Source organism: Chiloscyllium plagiosum, unplaced genomic scaffold (assembly GCF_037043375.1).
Source record: "Chiloscyllium plagiosum isolate Xiang-an unplaced genomic scaffold, Cpla_swu_hap1 HiC_scaffold_14, whole genome shotgun sequence".
Classification (NCBI taxonomy): domain Eukaryota; kingdom Metazoa; phylum Chordata; class Chondrichthyes; order Orectolobiformes; family Hemiscylliidae; genus Chiloscyllium; species Chiloscyllium plagiosum.
This window is the reverse complement of record NW_028270152.1, coordinates 80421476-80443259: the sequence shown is the minus strand read 5'-3', so window position 1 is coordinate 80443259 and position 21784 is coordinate 80421476. Positions and strand designations below refer to the sequence as shown.

Sequence of the window (21784 nt, the reverse complement as noted above, 5' to 3'; positions counted from 1 at the left end):
CCCATAAACATTGCCTCTCCTGTCCAGCAAAGATCAGTCGAACTCAGCCTTGAAAATTGTCATCTACCGAGTCTTGACTGCTCTCTGAGGATGAGGACACCACAGATACCATAACACTAAAGTGAAAGGGACACGCTTATTTCATTGCGGGATCCATTACTTCAAAACTGTGTTAACCTAACATCAAATCATCACCACGTTTGAGACAGAATGATGCAATAATTCGGAATAGACGTAACGCTTTAACCCCTCCAAACCTGTCCCATATTACCACGAGCCTTTTCCAATCGAATATGTATCAAACTCGTTCTCCGCTGCTGTTTCGGAAGGAGAATACCAGATTGCATAACACCTTAGTAGGAGAAACAGTCCATTCAGCCGACCAAGTCTGATATAACATTTAATAATGTCTGATATGTTAGTCAACATCATTCTCCTGCCTTCTCCTTAAAACCCTTGGTCACCTTATAAATTAAAATCTTATCTATTTATGTCTTAATGAAACTATTGTGTGCCTTTATGTATGTCCATATACTCATTGTCTGTGTATCTGTGTGCTTATGCCTGTCTGTCAGCATATCAGCCTGTGTCTTTCAATCTGTTTGTGGTCTATTAGTTTGTGAATGTATCTGTCTATGTGTGTTTCAACGTGTGTGTGTGCCCATTACCTTGTATGTATTGTGTGTGTTAGTATATTGGGATGTTAAGCAATTTTTCTGTGCATTTCTATGTGTGTATCTCTGTGTGGTCAGGTATCTATTCTTTTGGGAGTGAGAAAGCTAATGTTGGAACTGAGAGTGGCTTTAACGTGAGAATTGTATTTCACTGAATATTGCTCCTTACACAGTTGGCAGGACATACATGTTTGAGAATTTCCACACAAATCGTCAAGAACCTATCCGGTTCGTACCAGGGTCAATCCGACATGACAGTGGAAGGCAAGGGTGGTGGGGGATGGTGAGGAAACGGATATCTGGTGTGCCAAAACCTTGTTTGGCCTTTTCTGTCCTATCCCAGGCAGTTTCTCTTGGAATGGAAGAAAGGGAAGGAGGGTGTGAGGATGGCATGAGTGGTCCTGCTTTTAGTGCTGGTGTAGGTGCGGGGGAGAAATGGTGAGGTGCATGGAAGGAGACAGTTCACAGTATTGAATCTATAAAGTGTTATTTCTGTGGAGGTATTGCGTAGGTGACAGAGAAAGTGAGGGAAGGAAGGTGCCGAATTTTAATAGTGAGAGTGGTAGTTACTAAGCCTTATTTGGAGATAGGGGTATGTGCAAAAACAGATATACAGTGAGTGTGAGGGAGCAGATGGAAAACAGTGACTGTTATCATGACAGAGCGGGGAGGATATTGATGTTTGTCCTTTATTGCCGGACATTTCTTCTGATCATCTCAGCGTCGAGGTGAGCTTCAATGAACATCTTGTCCAAGTCCACGACTAATTACACCAAAGACCATGGCCCTCAGATTCCAAAGAATCAGTTTGGGTGGAGATTACAAATTGCAAAGTTAACCAAACATTGCTTTGTTCTCCATCTAAAACAAAGCTAGAGCAAACAATGTGTACATCATATGTTTTGTAAATTAGATATGCAAGTATTCTGGGTGCTGCGGAACTATTGTATGGTCTGAAATCGCATCTGAGCTGCGTTAACTAAGTGAAAAAGAAATTTCAAAATTGTATATGAAGTGGGTTGAAGAGTGTGTTGTGAAACAAACTGGAGAGCAGGTTTTTGGGATTTGGTGTTGTGTGGTCGGCAGGACTAATTAATAACCTTGCTCTGAAGCAGCTCTTGAGGAATAGTGACATTAATTTGTTGTATTTTAAACTGCGTCTGCATACAATATTGAATGTTCGTAAATTATGGTCAAACATCATGGAAGCCTGGAGGCTAGAGGGTAAAGTTAGCTCCAATGAATTGGGAAATTACAATATAATGTTTAGTGGTAGTGGGCGGCACGGTGGCACAGTGGTTAGCACTGCTGCCTCACAGCGCCAGAGACCCGGGTTCAATTCTCACCTCAGGCGACTGATTGTGTGGAATTTGCACGTTCTCCCCGTGTCTGCGTGGGTTTCCTCCGGGTGCTCTGGTTTCCTCCCACAGTCCAAAGATGTGCAGGTCAGGTGAATTGGCCATGCTAAATTGCCCATAGTGTTAGGTAAAGGGTAAAGGTAGGGATATGGGTGGGTTGCTCTTTGGCGGGGCGGTGTGGGCTTGTTGGGCCGAAGGGCCTGTTTCCATACTGTAAGTAATCTAATCTAATCTAACCAGCAATGGTTGTTAGAGTCATAAAGTCCAATAGCATGGAGACAGGGTGTTCAGCCCAAAGTGGTCTATTCCGACGAAAACTTCCATTCACACTAACCTCATTTCCCTGCCATTGCCTCCTTCTGGTAATTTCCTATCCATTTGTTTGTACAACTGCCTTTTTAGTTTTGTTAATGTACCCACTTCAAATACTTCTGCTGTCACCTCATTCCATATATGTACCACCTTCTCTTGAAAAACATTGCTCCTCAGGTTCCCTTTTTTCTTTCTTCTACAACCTGGAAATGATGTCCTCTCGTCTGTGATTCCCCAACCCTGGGGGGAAAGAAAGACTGAGTGCATTCACTCTGACCATGCCTGTCATGATATTATCCCCTTTTATAAGATTCTGCCTCAGTCTCATACACACAAAATAAGAAGTTCCTGCTTGCCTAACCTCACCCTATTACTCAGCCCGATGAGTGGTTGGCAACATCTTTATAAATTTCTTCTGCACATTTTCCAGTTTACTAACATCCGTCCTCCAGAAAAGTGAACAAAACTGAATGTAACACTACAAGTGGGGCCTCACCAGCGTACTGCACAACTGCAACATAACTCCGCCACTTCGATATTCATTGGCCTTTTGGATGAAGACCAGTGCCCCAAAAGCCCTCTTCACTGCCCCGTCTAACTGTGACTCAACTTTCGGAGAACCATGCCCCTGAACCCCAAGGTCCCACTATTCCAGTACAATCCTTATGGCCCAACTATTCACCGTGAAATTCCATCGTTGATTTGATTCACAAAGTGCAAGACTGCAAACTTATTCATATTAAATTTCATGTGCCATTTCTCTGCTAACTTCCCAGCAGATCGATGTAAGACTGTAATTTCTGACAATCATCCTCACTATCCACAGTACCACTAATTTGGTGTCATCTTCTACTTTACAAATCATGCCATGAACATTCTCATTCGATTTGCCAGCTTCGCCTGGATTTCTTGTGATCTATCCTTTCAGAGCAGCCTATCATGTGGAGCCTTAACAAAGGACTTACTGAAATCCACATAGACTACTTATGCCACCCTGTCCTCGTCAACCTTACTGGTCACTTCATCAAAGACTTCAATATATTTGTGAGCCATGATCTCCCATGCACAATGCTGTGCTGACTGCTGCTCATCAAACCTTGTCTTTCCAAACGCATGTGTATCTTATCTCTCAGAATCTTCTCAAGCAACTTACCACTACCGATGTTAGGCTTCCTGATCTATAGATCTCAGATTTTACTTTGGAGCCTTTCTTGAAAACGGGCACAGCATTCGCTACCCTCCAGTCTTCCACGACCTCAACAGCTTGCCAGCGATGATGCAAAAATAGCAGCCAGGGCATGCCCAATTTCTTCTCGTTCCTCTTGCAGTGTTCTTAGTTACACCTGGTCATGACCAGGAGCTTTATAGAAATGCTGCAAGTCTGAAACATGCGTCTGTGTCTTTCAGGTACAAACGTCGAAGAAAGGAAAAGTGACTTAATGATGGCTATCATAACAATTTAAAGATTATGTTAATCATCGGAAGTGGCTTCAGAAGAATTCCAGACATTGTGGAAACCTGAGATTTCTCAGACATTTATGTTCCAGAAAAGGAGGGTCATGAAAGTGATAAGGAAATCAAAAAAGAACATGCACACCACCAATCAGGAAAACAAAGACTGCATAAATCTACAATCTATAGCTCAAAGAAAGCAAAATAAAAGCAGTCTCCATTTGTCAAAAGTGAAGACCAGAGGGCTGCTGTGAAGCTGAGTGAAACTGTTTGAAAAAACTTACCTCAGGTGTCGGGAGCTCCATTTGTCAAGTGGTGCTAGCGAGGACCAGAGGGCTGCTGGGAAGGCGATTAAAACCGTTTCACAAAAATTAACTCGGGCGTCAGGGCATCCATTTGTCGACAGGTAAGAGTGAGGACCAAAGAACTGCTGGGAAGTTGAGTGAACCAGTTTTATTTGGGTAGCGGCTGAACCCGAGACACTACGCGTTTCGTGTCTCATACCCGCCCTCCTCCTCTAACCAAAAACATGAACTCTGTGCTGAGTTGATCAGATGAGTTTTTTCACTTTCCTGTTTTTACTGTTTTATCGAGTTATTTGGTAAAAATAAACTTTCCTTTCTCGTTTATGTAAGCGAAGACTAAAGTTAAATTTAAGGTTAAAGATGGCAGGAGAGCTCAGACCGCATTATACTCCTCTGACTCAATATGGGAGTTCAGGGACACAGCTGATGTCCCAGGCTCCTTCACATGCATGACGTGTGTCTAGTTGCAGCTCTTGTTGGACCGCATGACGGCTCTGGAGCTGTGGATAGACTCACTTTGGAGCATACGCTATGCTGAGGAGGTTTTGGATAGCACGTTTAGTGACTTGTCAAACCGCTGATTAGGATTGCTAAGGGAGAAAGGGAATGGGTGACCAAAACGCAGAGAAAGAGCAGAAAGTCTGTGCAGTTGTCCCCTGTTTCATGACCCTCCAAAACAGGTATACGATTTGGATACTGTTCTGGGAAATATCTCACCAGGGAAAGGTAGCAGTAGCCAGGTTACTGGCACCACGGCTGTCGCTGCTGTTAAGAAGGGCGGGAAAAGAGTGACATGACTATTGCCATCGGGATTCAGTTGTAAGGGGGAGTAGCTAGGCCATTCTGTGATCGAAAACCAGACTCCCGAATGGCATGTTGCCTCCCAGGTGCACGAGTCAGGGATGTCTCAGATCGGCTGCAGAACATTCTCAAGGGGGAGGGCGAATAGCCAGTTGTGGTGCTGCTTATAGGCTCAAACAATACAGGTGAAAAAAGGGATGAGGTCCTACAAGCAGAATTTGTGGCTTTAGGAGCAAAGTTAAAAGGTAGGACCTCAAAGGTAGTAATCTCAGGATTGCTGCCAGAGCGACGTGCTAGTCAGAATAGGAATGATAGAATGTCCAGGTTGAATGCGTGTCTTGAGAGATGGTGCAGGATGGAGGGGTTCAGAATTTTGGAACATTGGGACCGGTTCTGGGGAAGGTGGGACGATTTCATATTGGATGGTCTACACCTGGGCTGGGCTAGAACCAATGTACTTGCGGGCACTTCTGCGAACGCTGTTGGGGAGAGTTTAAACTAATGTGGTAGGGAGTTGGGAGCCAAATGAGGTTAGCGGACAGTAAGGAAGCAGTAACTAAATTCTGTAAGGAACTTGATAATGAAATCAACATGACTAAGTGGAAGAGGAGACAAGGTGCAGATGATGAATGCCAAGGGGCTGGTGTTCTGAGTTGCATTTGTTCTACTGCAAGAAGTATAGTACAAGTAGAGTATGTAAGCGAATGAACTTAGGACGTGAAATACTACCTGGGAAGCATGATGTTATTGCTATTACTGAGACTTGGTTGAAGGAAGGTCATGAGTTGCAGCTAAACATCTCCGCATATCGATGCTTCAGGAGAGGTAGAGTTGGAGGTAAAAGGGGTGGAGGAGTAGCAGTGCTGAAGGAGGGCACTATGGAGGACTCGAGCAGTGAGGCAATATGGGCAGAGGTCAGAAATAAGACGGGTGCGGTAACAATGTTGGGGCTCTTTTACGGGCCTCCCAACAGGGAACATGAGATAGAGGTATAAGTATGTAATCCAATCATGGAAAGAGTTGGGGGAATAAAGTGGTGCTGATAGGAGATTTTAATTTTCCCAACATTGACTGGGATTCACTTAGTGTTACAAGTCGAGATGGAGTATTTAGGAGAGTTTTCTAGAGCAGTATAAGAATAGCCCAACTCGGTAAGTGGCCAGACTGGACTGGTATTAGGAAATGAGCCCGGCCAGATGGTTGATGTTTCAGAAGCGGTTTGCTTTGGGAATGGTGATCACAGTTCCAGAAGTTTTAGATAACACATGGACAAACATGAGAGTGGACCGAAAGAAAGAGTGCTAAATTGGGGAAAGACCATCTATACCAAGATTCGGCAAGAGGTTGGGAATGTAGATTCGGAGCAGCTGTTTCAAGAAAAATCCACAATCGATGTATGGGAGGCTTTCAAGGATATGTTGATTAGAATTCAGGAAAAGTATGTTCCTGTAAAAATTAGGGATCGAAATGGTAAGATAAGGGAACCATGGATGACAGGTGAAATTGTGAGACTGGCGAAGAGGAAATATTAAGCATACATAAGGTTTAGACGCCTGAAGACAGACGAGGTTTAGGAAGAACATCAGGAATGTAGGGCTAATCTGAAACGAGGACTAAAGACCCCTAAAAGGGGTCATGAGATATCTCTCGCAAGCAGGATTGAGGAAAATCCCAAATACATTTTTTCATAGACAAGGCAAAAGAGGCTAACCAGAGAAAGGGTTGGACCACTCAACGACACAGGCGGAAAGTTTTGCGTGGAGTCAGAGAAAATGGATGAGATTCTTAATGAGTACTTGCATCGGTATTCACTGAGGAGAGGGACATGGCGGTTGTTGAGGTTAGGGATAGATGTTTGAGTCGGTCAAGTTGGCACAAAGATGGAGGACCTTTTGGTATTTTAAACGCAATAAGGTAGATAGGTCACCAGGGTCACTTGGGATCTACCCCAGGTTACTGAGGAAAGTGAGAGAGAGGATATAGCTGGGGCTTTAACAGATATCTTTGCAGGATCCTTCAAATCAGGTGAGATCCCAAAGGATTGAAAATTTGCTGATGTCATCCCCATGTTAAAGAAGGGTGACAGGGATATGACAGGCAATTATAGACTGGTGAGCCTGTCGTCAGTGAGAGAGAAGCTGCTGGAGTAGATAGTGAGGGGTAGGATCTATTCCCATTTGTAAGAAAATGGGTTTATCAGTGATAGGCAGTGCGGTTATGTGCGAGCAAGTCATGTCTTACAAACTTAATAGAATTACTTGAGGAGGGGACAGTGTATTGATGAGGGAAGGGTTGTAGATGGCATATACATGGACTTCAGTAAAGCGTTAGTTAAGGTTCCACATTGTAGGCTGATTGAGAAGGTGAAGTCGCATTGGGTCCAGAGTGTTCTAGTTAGATGAATAGAGAACTGGCTGGGCAACAGGAAACATAGAATAATAGTGGAAATGAGTTTCTCCAAATGGAGACCAGTGACAAGCGGTGTTCCACAGGAATCCGTGCTAGGATCACTGTTGTTTGTGATATATATTTATATATATATATATATATAAATGACTTGGAGGAAGGTATCAGTTGCCTGATTAGCAAGTTTGCAGCTGACACGAAGATTGATGGAGTAGCAGGTAGTGAAGGGGAATATCAGAGAATACAGCAGAATCTAGATACATTTGAGAGATTTGTGAAACAGCAGATGGCGTTCAATCCGGGTAAATGCGAGGTTATGCATTTTGGAAGATCCAATTCAAGTGTGAGCAAGTAAACGAAAAATGTCCTAGGGAAAATTGAGGGACAGAGAGATCTCAATTTGTAGGTCTATTGTTCTCTGAAGGTGCAACGCACGTCAATAAAGTGGTCAAGAATGCATACAGCATGCTTTCCTTCATCCGATGGGGTTTTGAGAACATGACTTAGCAGTTCATGTGACAGTTGTCTGCAACATTGTTTCGGGCACATTTGGTAAACTGCAATTGGATGCTTTGGAGAGCATGCAGAGGACGTTCACCAGGATGTTGCCTGGTCTGGACGGCACAACCTATGAAGAGAGTTTGAATACATTAGGATTATTTTCCTGAGAAAGACGGAGGTTGAGGGGGGATATTATTGAGGTCAACAAAAACAAGAGAGTGAAAGGATGGCTAGCAAGAAGATTTTTTTTTCCCAGAGAGCAGAACTCAATTACTCGGGGTCACGAGTTCAAAGTGAGAGGGGAAAGGTTTCGGGGAGATATGCGAGGAAGGATCTTTTTTCAGACGATGGTGTGGGCCTGGAACGCATTTCCACCAGAGCTGGTAGAGGCGGGATCGATAGCTTCGGTTAAAATGTATTTAGACAGATCCATGAATATGCAGGGAGCAAAGGGATACAGATCCTTAGAACATAGGTGGCAGGTTCGACAAAGGATCTGGATCGGCGCAGGTTTGGAAGGCTGAAGTCCCTCTTCCTATGCTGTAATCTGATTTATTCTTTGTTTTCTTAGTCTGGGTTTATAGTCAATGCATTGCTGTGGTCTGCATAGCTCCTGGTATTGGAGATCTCGTCCGATTTTATACATCAATGTATTGCTGAGGTCTGCACTGCTTCCCATAATGAACAAGCAGGTGGCTGAAGGAACACAGCAAGCCAGGCAGCATCAGGAGGAGTAGAATTTGACGTTTTACTCCTCTTAAATATAAATATGTCCTTCATCGCTTACACAGAATGTTGGTGAGACTGTACCTGGAGTATTGTGCACAGTTTTGATGTCCTGGTCTGAGGAAGAATGCACTGATCACATATACTGAATGGAAATTCTCCAGATTAATTACTCAGATGGCAAGATTATCTGATGAACGATCTCGACCTGTGTTCCCTGGAGTTTCAACGAATGAGAAGTAATTGAAATGAAACTGTGAAACATCGCACAGAGTGGGCTAACACAGGCACATGTAGAAGTGTGAGCAGTCAAGATTAGGAAGAATCACAAGATATTCCACAAGGACATTAAGTAGAATAATATTACCAGGGAACAATTCAAAACCAAGGGGACAATCAGTATGTGAAGCTGGAGAACACTGATAGATTGTTACATGAGAGCTTCACATCTGTTTTACTTGGGAGAAGAAGGTTGCAGGGACAGAATTCTAGTAGATTTGAGAATGGACTGTGAAGGTCTTGAGCAGATTGATGTCAGAAGTGAGCAGAGACTGATGGTTTTAGAACATAGAACATAGAACAATACAGCACAGAACAGGCCCTTCGGCCCACGATGTTGTGCTGAACATTTGTCCTAGCTTAAGCACCCATCCATGTACCTATCCAATTGCCGCTTAAAGGTCACCAAAGATACTGATTCTACCACTCCCACAGGCAGCGCATTCCATGCCCCCACCACTCTCTGGGTAAAGAACCCACCCCTGACATCCCCCCTATACCTTCCACCCTTCACCTTAAATTTATGTCCCCTTGTAACACTCTGTTGTACCCAGGGAAAAAGTTTCTGACTGTCTACTCTATCTATTCCTCTGATCATCTTATAAACCTCTATCAAGTCACCCCTCATCCTTCGCCGTTCCAATGAGAAAAGGCCTAGCACTCTCAACCTATCCTCGTACGACCTGTTCTCCATTCCAGGCAACATCCTGGTAAATCTTCTCTGCACCATCTCCAAAGCTTCCACATCTTTCCTAAAGTGAGGCGACCAGAACTGCACACAGTACTCCAAATGTGGCCTAACCAAAGTCCTGTACAGTTGCAACATCACTTCATGACTCTTGAATTCAATCCCTCTGCTAATGAACGCTAATACACCATAGGCCTTCTTACAAGTTTTGGATTAGATAAAATTGGATATATTCTCTGGATGAGTTTTATCTAATTCTGCTGTTTGAGACAAGGGAGGAAAGGCCCAACCAATATTTTAAAGTAAAATTTGGTCAGAGGAGAGATGCCAGAGGACTGATGTGGTTCCACTTTGCAGGCAGCATAGTGTAGATAGATCAGGGAGCTACAGACCAGTGAGTATCATTACACTTCGGGAAACTGTTTGAGAAACTACGGAAGGATAAAATTGATCTCCATTTTAAGACGCAAAGTTTGATCAGGAAAAGTCAGCATGGCTTTATCAGAGGGTAGTCAAGGCCAATGAACTTTATCGAAATTATATGTTTTCTCTGCAAGTCCTTTGACACAGCCCAACTTGCAAAAATAAAAAAGAAAATGAAATTTTAAGGTGTGAAGTATAATGTGGCAAGTTATATCCAAAACTGTCTTCCTGGCATGAGACAAAGGGTGGTGGTAGAAGGCTGTTTATGTGACTGGAGACCAGTGATTGGTGGTGTACCACAGGGATCAGTGCTGTGTCCCTTATTATTTATGGCATGAATTATTTGTGGTAGATATGATTGTGGAGGGGAGTATGATAAGTAAGTGTATGCTTGACAGTAAGGAGGAAGGTCTTATGTTTCAGGAAGATATCGATGGCAGATCAATGGCAGATGCAATGTAATCCTGATAAATATGAGGTGATGCACTTTGGAAGAAGGATAAAAACACAAAGGAATACTCAACGAATGGCAGTACTCTAAGAAGCTCAGATGGTGCTTCTTCACAGATCCCTGAATGTGACTGCCCTAGCTAATGGGCTAGTTAAGAATTGTGGACAATAGACATTGCCTTTATTCATCTAGGCATAGATTGCAAGAGTTATACAGGACTTTAATTAGGCTAAGATGGAAGACGGTCTGCAGTTCTGGGAACCACAACACAGGATGTGATTGCACTGGACGGGGTTCAGAGAAGATTCACCAGAATGTTCCCTGGGATGGAGCATGTCAGCTATAGAGAGAGACTGCATAAGCTCGTGCAATTAGCTTTGGAACAGAGAAATCTGAGGGGGATATGATTCGGAAGGATATGGAGGGACATGGAGATGGTGAATAGACAGCAGTTGCTCTATTTAGTCAAAGGGTCAAGAACAAGTCAGCACACTTTCAAAGTGAATAGTTTGAGTTCGGAGAGGATTTGGGGATCGTTTTTCACCCAAAGGGTGTTGGGGTCTGGAATGTACCTCCTGTGTGGGGAGTTGCCATGGCAACATCACAACCGTTAAAAACGGATTTGGACGAACCCGAAGTGTCATAACATTCCCGGCTGCAGGTCTTGTTTAAGAAGGTGGGACTAATGTAGACCGTGCTGTATTTCTGACTGTAGAGATTTTATGCTGCGGGGATTGTGTGGTTATGGAAGGTCATTCATTTCAAAACTTTTAGCACAGAAATTGATCGGTTTCTGGAGAGAACAAAATCAAGGGTTATAAGAGTGAATTGCAATAGCGTCTAAAATTATGTAAATAGGAAGAATAAGAGAGAAAAAAGTGCAAATTCCTTACAGTCTGAAACCAGAGAATGGAGAACAGGGAAATTGCAGAACTGTGAAGACAATAATCCAGTTCTGTCTTCACAGAAGAAAATAAACCAAAACAATTCCTGCAAGACGAGGAAACATAAACATGGGTAATAAAAGGGAATAGAATGAATTTAGTAAATAAACGATATGGGAGAAATGATTGGTTCTGCAAGTAAAGCGTACAGACAAACTCAACATAGAATTATGAAATGAGAATCATCTTTAAGAAACTGACTGTCCGATACATTATGGAATCAGTGCATTTGAGTTTTCAGGAAGGATTTGATAAAGTCCAAGCCTAGTGTGTAAAATCAAATCTTTTCGAAATGTGGCCAATGCGTGAAGTTTTATATGGGGAGACCTCACAGGAAACACTGTATAGGATCAGATGGATCCTTTTTTGAAGTGGAAATATCGTTGGCTAATATAGGGCTCGGTCCTTGGGCCCTGGCTATTCCCAATACATCACAAATACTTCTTTGTGAGAATCAAATACAACATTTGCAAGCCCACTGACAGCGCCGAACGATATGGGATTGTGAGTGAGTGCGGACAATGTGAAAAAGCCCAGTGATTGAATCAAGTGGAGTGAATGGGAAAATACGTGACAGATGAAGAGCAACGTGGATAGATGCGATGTTGTGCACATTGGTGGGAAAAATACAACAGCAGCCTAATATTTCAAAAGGGATTGGTTGGAACATGCTGATCTATAAAGGGACGTATGCGCATTTTTTTTTTCATTTCTTCTGCACGAATTTCGGAGGTCAATGCAGGCTAGAAGTTCTGACGCTAGAAGACAATATTGGGAATGACATTGGCAGACGCACCAAGTAGGTAGCTGTAACATTTAAAAGGATCTGAATCTCCTTGTACACCAGTCACTGAAAGCAATTTTTCAGGAGGAGAAAGCGGTTATAATTTCTGGGGGATTTGAGTACAGGAGTAAGAACGTCTTACTGTAGCTCTACAAGGCCTTGGTGAGATCCCATCTCGAACATCATGCAGTGTCGTGTGCCATTTTGGTCTCTTTACCTAATACAGGACAGACCTGACATTGAGGGAGAGCAGTGAAGGATGACCAGACTGATATCTGGGATGACTGGCTTGTTGTGGGAGTAGAGTTTGATCCTTTATTCCATGGAGCTTAGGAAAATGAGTAGAAATCTCAGTGAAATACGCAAACTTCTAACAGAATGAGACAGATTGGAAGCAGGGATGATAATTCCCCTGGTCAGGACTTCTTAAAAAAAGGGGACACAGTATTAGGTAGAGGCAGGCAAATCTGCAGTGAGAAGAGAATAAATATCTTCAGTCAGAGACTGGTGAGCCTGTGGAAATTCTCACCCACAGAAGGCTATAGATGCCGAGGGACTGAATATTAATAAGGATTTCTGGACTCTAAAGCGGTGGGGCGAGAGCAGGCGCACTTTGTGAAGATACAGGACCAGCCATCATTTTTGGAATTTGTTGGGATTAATACATTTTTTTTATTTTAAAGATGGTTAATCATCTTAAAGTATATGTACCTTGTAGGGGTGGGGGTGGGGCGAAGGGATATTGTAACATGGATTACAATAGGAGAGGCTCAATGAGTTGAATGTCCTATATATTTCCCAATGTTTCTGTGCAGTCTATGGGAAAGCTCTGCAAATGCTGTCACAGCTCTCAAATATTCGGAAGGAGGTATCTGCAAGATTGACAGGACTGTGTTTCCCGTGCACTTTTCTGAGACTGAGGCTGGTGCCAGTTGTTCTGTCCGGATTTATGCTTTAAAACTTTGGGGCAGTTTGATATAATTGGTCGGTTCAGAGACCATTGAAGAGTATATCACATGACTGTGTGTCTGGAGTAACTTTTAGGCCAGACAAGGAAAGTACGGAAGATTTGTTTCCTGAAAGTACAGTGGGAAAACAAATTGGCGTTTACAATCGACTTTGGCTTCAAGGTCTCTGCTACTGACACCAGATTTTAGATCTTGTTATTTTATTAATTGTTGTTAACTTTCAACTGCTGCCACAGGATTAGACTGATATGGATTAGCAATCCAGTGATTTTTCACAACAGCACCATCTCCACATGGGGTCTTATTGGAAACCACACTGTGCAGGTTATTTATACGCTGCTTCACAGCTATGTCGAAAACAATTCCACCAATATGACTGCTGTGATGGGACAGAAGCTGGAATGAAACAGCTTCCCCAGGTACACGGCTTATTGTGCAGCACAAGTCTTCAGTCTTACTGCAGAAATATTACAATGTCAGGCCCCATTGGCTTTGTCGTATCTACTGTGTTCAGCTGTTCCTTCACGTGACTTGCATCGAATGGAAATGGTTGAAGACTGGCATGTGTGATTCTGTGGGCATCATGACGAGGGTGAGATTGATCATCCACTCAACACTTCTGGCTAAGGACAGTGCAGATATTGCATTCCTTTCTTTTACATTGATGTATCGGGCTGTTCCATATTCAGGATGAGGATATTTGTGGAGTCATCTCCTCCAATATGCTGTTTATTCATACAAACCATTTGAGACTGGATGTGGCAGGACGGTAAAACTTCGATCTGATCTACTTGACTTGAAATAATTTCACCCTCTCCAACAAATGTTCGTTCTGCTGTTTAGTATATAACCAGTCAAAATTGTGGTAGCTTTTGTGGGTTGTCATCAGGTTTAGGATCACATGGTTCTGACCTGGGCATGTTCACCCACACTCGTCACTGAACCATGGCTCAGTGGCTTGCTGGGAATGGTAGACTGAGGTATTATCTCGGGCATGGAGTTACAGATTGTGATTGAATGCAATCCTGCTTTTGATGCTGCTGTCGTCAACATTACTACATCATTGTTAGGAATCCTCCTTCAAATTAAGAGCAGCTCGATCTTTGAAGAGAATTTTTGACCAAGAAATGAATTGAGGGCAACAAAGAATTGTTGATGAAAGAGGAGCTATGAAGTCATAGAGTCTTAAGTAAAAAAAACTCAAACAGACCCTCGACTCAACTTGTCCATGATCACCAGGTTTCCTAAACTGAATTAATCTGATTTGCATGCGTTTGGCAGATGCCACTCTAAACCTTTCCTCTTCACATATCCAGGGCTTATGCCCGAAACGTCGATTCTCCAGTTCCCTGGATGCTGCCTGACCTGCTGCGCTTTTCCAGCAACACATTTTCAGCTCTTCACGTATCCATCCAATTTTCCTTTCAATGTAGTAATTGCATTCCTCTGTTCTGCTTCCTCTGACAGCTCATTGCATGTACACAGTACAGTCTGGATGAAACACTTGCCTCTTAGATCCCTTTTAAATCTCTCCGCTCTCACGGTAAAACTGTGCCCTTTGGTTTTGGGCACCTCTTCCCGGAAGAAAAGATCAAGGCTATTCACCCTATCCATCCCTCTCATGATTGTATAACCCTCTGTGAGATCATCCAAAGCCTCCTACGCAAAAAGGAAAACCTTCACAAGCCAACCCGGGCGTCCTTATATCTCAGAACCTCCCTTCACATCATTTTAAATATTTGTGCCCCTGTCCAGTTTATACCATTCTTCCTATAGCAGGGCGACAAAATTCATACTCAGTACTCCAAATGTGGCCTGACCATTCTCTTGTCCAGCCACAACATGAGGTCACAACTTCTAAACTCAATGCTCTAACTGATGAAGTTGAGCGTGCCTAATGCCTTCGTCACTGTCCTGTATACCTGCGACTCCACTTTCACGCAACTTCGTACCTGCACTCCTGGATCTGTATAAATGACAACAGTCCTCAGGGCTCTACTGTTGACTGTGTAAATGCTGCCCTGATTTGTTGAACAAAATGCAACACCTCGCATTTATTTGTATGAAGCTCCATTGCCATTCCTCTGCCCACTGGCCCAGTTCATCATAATCTCATTTTGAAAATTTACTATCCATACTTTGTCTATTCTCATTCAATCAATTTATAAAAATAACGAATAACACTGAGCCCAGCACACGCCGTTGGTCACAGCAAATCACTTCCAGCACCGTCTGTCTCCTGCTGTCAAGCCAATTTTGTATCCATTCGGCTAGATCTGACTAATCCCCTGTGATCTAACCTTATTAACCAGTCTACCATGAGGGACACTGTTGGGCCTCCTTAAATTCATTGAAAACACCGTTTGCTGCTTAACCATCACCTATCTTCTTGACCACTCCTTCTAAAGATTCAGTAAAGATTAAGAGATACAATTTCCCACACACAATGCCTAAGTGACTATCCAAGATCCGTCCTTGCCTTTCCAAATGCATGTAGATCCAGTCTCTCAGAATCTCCACCAAACGCTTTCCCACTCCTGGCATCAGATTCACTGATCCGTAGTTCTCTGGTTTTTCATTGCAGCATTTTTTAAAAATAATGTCATAACATTAACTGTCTTCCAGTCCTCCACCGCCTGATCCCTGGCTGTCGATCAATTCTGGAAGAACTGCGGATTCTGTAAATTACGAACAAAAACCAGTAAATACTGGGAAAACTCAGCAGGTCTAGCAGAATGTATGCAGAGAAATCAGAGTTAATGTTTCAGATCCAGTGACACTTCCTTAGAATTCTGAGGAATGATACAAATACCACAGCGAGGGGGTCCACAATTTCTTCCTCAGTGTCCTGGGATATATAAACAGGCCCTGGTTATTTATCTACGGTTATGCATTTTCAGATCTCCAGCAATTCCTCTTCTGTAATGCAGCCTCATTTCATTTATTTCCCCGAGTTCCCTCGCTTCCATATCTTTCTTCACAGTAAATACTGATGCGATATTTTCATGTGGGACCTCAGCTATCGAGCAGGAGCAGGCTGTAAAGCAGGAGGAGGAGGCTGAGTCCTTGTGGGGAGTGTGCACCCAGCATGGTCAGGCACTTATGGAGTGTATTGTTGAACTGTTAACTGTGTTTCTGTTTTTTCCAGCTTTATAGAAAGGGCAATAATTTTTTTTTATATTTATTTTCTTTATTTTTCTGCTTTGAACCTTGGGCTGGAGGGGAACTTTCTACCGAAGGTTGTGTCACTTGTAAGCTTTTCACTGTCCTCATGTGAGTTTTTGTGACAATAAAATGAATAAACCTAATTCATCCCCCCTCGAACCACACATAAATGTCTGTTTGACTTTTAAGGAGCCCTATTTTCTCACGAGTTAAAAATCACAAAACATCAGATTGTCGTCCAACAGGTTTATGTAGAAGCATTAGCTTTCGGAGCACTGCTCCTTCATCAAGTGCTTGTGGAGTATAAGATCATAAGACAGAATTCATCGCAAAAGTTTACAGTGTGATGAAACTGAAATGATGTATTGCAAAATATCTGGACTGTTTGTTAAGACTCACTATTTTTTTAGATAGACCGTGTTGCTTTGAACTCTTTCATTTGTAAATCCCATAACATTTTGAAGTTATATTCTCAAATGAACTTTAACAATAGGTGCCATGTTTGCCCAGAAAATGCATTGAAGGAGTGAGATACCCTGCGTGAGGCTGTCTGCGCCCCAGTTTTCAGAATGATTCTATTTCTAAAAAAGGGATTTGCAGATTCTTACCAGGATTCATGCAGTTTTTGAGCAAAATAAATGTAATTCTGCATGTAAAAATTCACCCCATAGACTTATATATGTATGTGTGTCTGTGTGTGTGTGTGTCAGAAGCGGGGCGATATGAGTGTCTCTGAGAGACTGTGTGCATGTGTATGTGTGAGAGTGTGAGTGTAAAAGGGTATAGATCTGTGAGACGGTGCATGTGTTGGTGTGAGTGTGGGAGTGTATGTGTTAGCTTATGAGAGACAGCTTATGATTGAGAGAGGGTCTGTTCGAGAGTATGGGTCTGTGGGAGTGCATGTGTCTGTAGGGGTGTGTGTGTTTGTCTACAGGAGCGTGTGTCTGTGTGTAAGTAGTGCAGTGGGTGCCTGACTGTGTCTGTGGGTGTATGTGTGTCTGTGTGTAAGTAGTGCAGTGGGGTCAACTGTAGTGTGTCATGAACACAATGTCCCGTTTGACGCTATCCTCATGGGTACCGAACTTGCCTATCAGCCTCTGCTCGGCCACTGTCCGTTGTTGCATATCACTAAGCACGCATTGGAGGATGGTCACCCGAAGTCCGAGGCCAAGGATTGCAGCTCCGGTGCTGAACAGATATTTAGCCAGGTTTATAGATTAATGCGCTGCTGTGGTCTGCATAACTTCCGGTGTTGCACAGATATCTATTCCAGGTTTATGGATCAATGCACTTTCGCAGTCTGCATAGCTCCCCGTGCTCGAGAATATCGAGTCGGGGGTTATAGATCAATGCACTGCTCTGGTCTGCATCGCTCCTGGTCCTGGGACAGATATCTAGTCCGGGTTGAAGGCCAATGCACTGGCAAGGTCTGCAAAGCTCCTGGTGCTCGACAGATATCCAGTCCGGGTTGATAGATCAATGAACTGCTGTGGTGTGCACAGCTTTCTGCTCTAGTCAAATTCCTGTTTTAAACTCTTGATGGGCTGAAAAGCCTGCTTCAGTATAGGTGTAGTTGTGAACGCTGCTGAACATGTTGGGGCCATCCGTGAACAGTCCACTTCTGATTTTATGATGGAGGGAAGACCATTGCTGTTGCAGCTGCTGATAGCACACAGTGCCTCATGGATGCCCAGTTTCCATTTGCTCAGTTATTTAGAAGTATGTCGCACTTTACAGGATTTAGTGCCACACACACACAGTCGGCGTTATCTTCATCTGAGGCTGAGACTGCCCCAGCAAACAGGAGTATGTGCTGGCTGTTCGTTCAGATATGGCTAGGGACAGATCCATCTGCGACAAGTAGTTAAGTGAGAATGTTTCGCTCTTTTTGGTTTACCCATCAATTCCCACACTGTGGTCGGTATGTATTTGAGGACTCTCCCTGCGCAGTCAGTGGTGGGCCTGTGAGACAATCCTGATAATGGACATTACAGTCCCACACCTAAGGTACGTTCTGTGTCCTTGTCACCGTGATTGCTGCTTTGATTTCTTTACAACAATGCGGGGAACAGAGTTATCACCAACGGGCGGGGTAGAGAGTATGAGATGTCCATCATCAGGCGATTTTCTTGACCATGTTTGACTTGTTCCCATGAGGTTTCCCTGGTTCTTGAATCAATGTTGGGGAATTGCATGGTAACTCCTTTCCTGACTACATCTCACGGTGTGCCCACCAGTGGTGGGTCTGTCCTGCTAGTGGGACAGGATATACTCAGGATAGTGATTGGGATTATGAATCATTCCCCGTCATATTTGATTTTGTGAGTACGATGGTGTCAGATTGTTACATGATCGGGACTGTGGTGCTGGAAAAGCACAGCAGGTCAGGCAGTATCTGAGAAGCAGGAGAATCGACGTTTCGGGCGTACATCCTTCATCAGGAGGTATGCTTGTGGGTTTGGGGGCTGACAAATAAATGGGAGGGGGCTGAGGCTTGGGATAAGGTACCTGAGAATGTGACAACAGATGAGGCAGATGTGATTGGTTGCAGAAGAGTGTGGAGCAGATAGATGGGAAAGGTGATGGACAGGTCAAGAGGGTGGTGCCGAGTTCGAGGCTTGGGACGTGGATAATGTTGGGTGGGGGGGGTAAGGGAAATAAGGAAACTGGTAAAATCTACATTGATTTCAAGTGGTTGGAGGGTCCCAATGAGGCGATCTTCCTCCAGGTGTCAGGTGGTAAGGATTTGGCGATGGAGAAGGCCCAGAAGCTGGATGTCCTTGGAGGATTGAGAGGTGGAGTTAAAGTGTTCAGCCACTGGATCGTTGTGTTATTTCGTGCAGGTGTCCCAGAGATGTTCTCTGCAATGATCCGCAACTTGGTGTTGTGCCTCTCCAATGTAAAGGAGACCACATCGTCAGCTACGGATACAGTAGATGACATTAGTGGAGGTGAAGGTAAATTTCTGTTGGATTTTGAAGGATCCTTTGGGGCATTGGATGAAGGTGTGGGTGGAGGTGTGATCACAGGTTTTTCACTTCTTTGTGGTGTCTGGGCAAAGTGCTGGGAGTAGGCTGATGGCTGCTGGAAGGCATGGACTTGACGAGTTAGTCATGAATGAATGGTCTCTGCGAAACCCTGATACGGGTGGAGAGGGAAATATGTCTCTGTCGGTTGGTTCATTTCGTAGGTAGCAAAGTTGGTGGAGGATGATGCGATCTATAAGGAGGTTGGTAGGATGGAAGGTGTGGAACAGAGGGATTTGTCTTTGTTGCGTTGGGAGGGGTGGGGTTCTAGGATGGGATTTGCCATCCTGAGAACAGATGTGGCAGAGGCCGAGGAATGGAGGGATAGCGTTTTTGCAGGAGGCAGGGTGGGAGAAGTTGTTTTCAAGGTAGCTGTGGGAGTCAGTAGGCTTGTAATGGATGTTCATGGTTCGTCAATCATGGAGATGGAGACAGAAAGGTCCTGGAAGGGGTGGGAGGTGATGACGATGTCCCTGGAAAGGGAGGGAGATATCCGAGATTGTCCAGATGAAGATGAGGTCGGGTTGGAATGTGTTATTGAATTTGATAAAGTGTTCAACCTCCTCATGGGAGCACGAGGTGGCGCGGACACAGGCATCGATGTAGTGGAGGAAAAGGTGGAAATGGTGCCGGTGTAACTGTGGAAGAGTTCCTGAAATATTCTGTACCCGACATTCCATAACTGACATTCTCTGGAACGTTCTGTACCCACCATCCCATAATTGACAACCCCAGGACATTCTGTACCCGCATTCCAAATCTGATACCCCCTGGAACATTCTGTACCCAGCATTGTCTGGAACATTTTACATGTGGCATAGTTTGTGGACATAAGACAGTGAATTGAACAAACGATCAGATCCAGAGGGAAGACATCCGGTTCCATGAAAAAGGATGCACTGTTCCAAAGTCCCCTCAGGCAGTCAAAGGGATGAATGCGTTTTCACTGCGTTAACATTTCTTCAGGTCAGAGGATTGAACGCAATTTTGACGAAAAGACTGAAATTTCCAAACTCCGTTGATCTTCAAGGAACTGGGAGAGAATCCTTCAGGAGAGCAACGTTTTCACCCTCAGTATTAGGACTGGAAAGAAGTGACCTGTGTCTGCTCTCGAGTGATCGGTGCGTGGGAAAGTTCTCGAAACCATCTGTTCTTATGGGTGTGTCTCTATGTGTTTGGGGAGGGAGGATTCCTTGAGTTTTATGTCAGATTTTTGTCAGTAATTCAAATCTTCCCATTTGTTATTGCAGCTCCAATTATTATTTTAAATCTCTGAATACAAAGACATATTTGAAAATCTGGCTGGGTCCCCAATCAAACTGCCTCCAGGCTGATGGATAATGTGTTTGTTTTCCTTCCTCGCAGTTAACATAGTGACGATCTACGTCTTGCTTTATAAAGATTGTGGATTGTCTCCAGCTGTCAGACGTTACCTGGGGGCCATGGCAGCGGCGGATTTGTTGGTTATTGTCCTCGACCTGCTACTGAGACACATTCCCATTGTTTATGCCGAACAGTTTTATTTCTTGGACTCCATCTCCGTGTGTAATATACACGCCACCCTGCTGTTTGCAGCCACTGACTGTTCTGTCTGGTTCACCGTCACTTTCACCTTTGATCGGTTTGTGGCCATTTGTTGCCATAATCTGAAAACTAAATATTGTAGTGAGAAAACGGCGGCTGTGGTTCTGGGAGCAGTGACTGTGCTGAGCTGTTTAAAGAACATTTTCTGGTATTTCATGTTGACAGCTCGGTATCAGCTGTGGAACTCCCCCTGGTTTTGTGATGTAACAAGCGCTGTTTATTTCTCCCGTGTCTGGGCCACAATTGAATTTCTCCACCATATTCTAACACCAGCTCTCCCATTTCTCCTGATTCTGCTGTTCAATGTTTTCACCGTCAGACACATTTTAGTGACTAGCAGAGCCCGGAGGAGACTCCGGGCTCACACCAATGGCGACGCTCAGTCTGACGCAGAAATGAGAAACCGAAAACAATCTATCATTTTACTGTTTGTGATCTCGGCCAATTTCATCCTGTTATGGTCAACGTTAATGTTCTTTTCCATATGGGGACGGATGTATCGTGTTGGCTATAAATCTGTGTATCTCCATTACTTTGTGCAGGAATTGGGCTTCATGCAGCAGCTCCTCAGTTGTTGCACAAATACCGCAATTTATGCTGTGACGCAGACTAAGTTCAGACAACAACTGAAAAATGTGGTGAAATATCCCTTTACCCAAATTCATCAATCAATCAAATTCACTCATTAATCAATACTGGAAGCGTGAGGGGTAAGAGGGGATGTGGAGAAGGAAAGGGTAGGGGAGAGTGTGCGCAAGAGAGAGGGAGGTAGGGAGAGAGAGAGGGGGAGAGCACGGGTGGGGAGAGTGTGGGAGAGGAAGAGAGAGTTGGCTAGAGAGGGGAAAGGGAATGGGGAGATGGGGAGGTTTAGGGAAACGGTCACGCAGAGAGGGATGGATAAAGGGAGGGAGAGGGAGAGAGGCAGAGAGGGAATAAG

At 43.9% G+C, this 21784-nt stretch overlaps 1 protein-coding gene across 1 annotated transcript in view; it reads left to right on the top strand.

Annotated features, from left to right (window-relative positions):
- Window positions 1-21536, top strand: part of LOC148147997 (putative G protein-coupled receptor 139) — a 43315-nt gene extending 21779 nt beyond the window's left edge. The window contains exon 2 of the mRNA XM_087993983.1: window positions 20629-21536. Coding sequence (XP_087850109.1) covers window positions 20629-21536 — 908 coding nt within the window. The remainder of the gene's footprint in view (window positions 1-20628) is intronic.
- The last annotated feature ends 248 nt before the right edge of the window (window positions 21537-21784 follow it).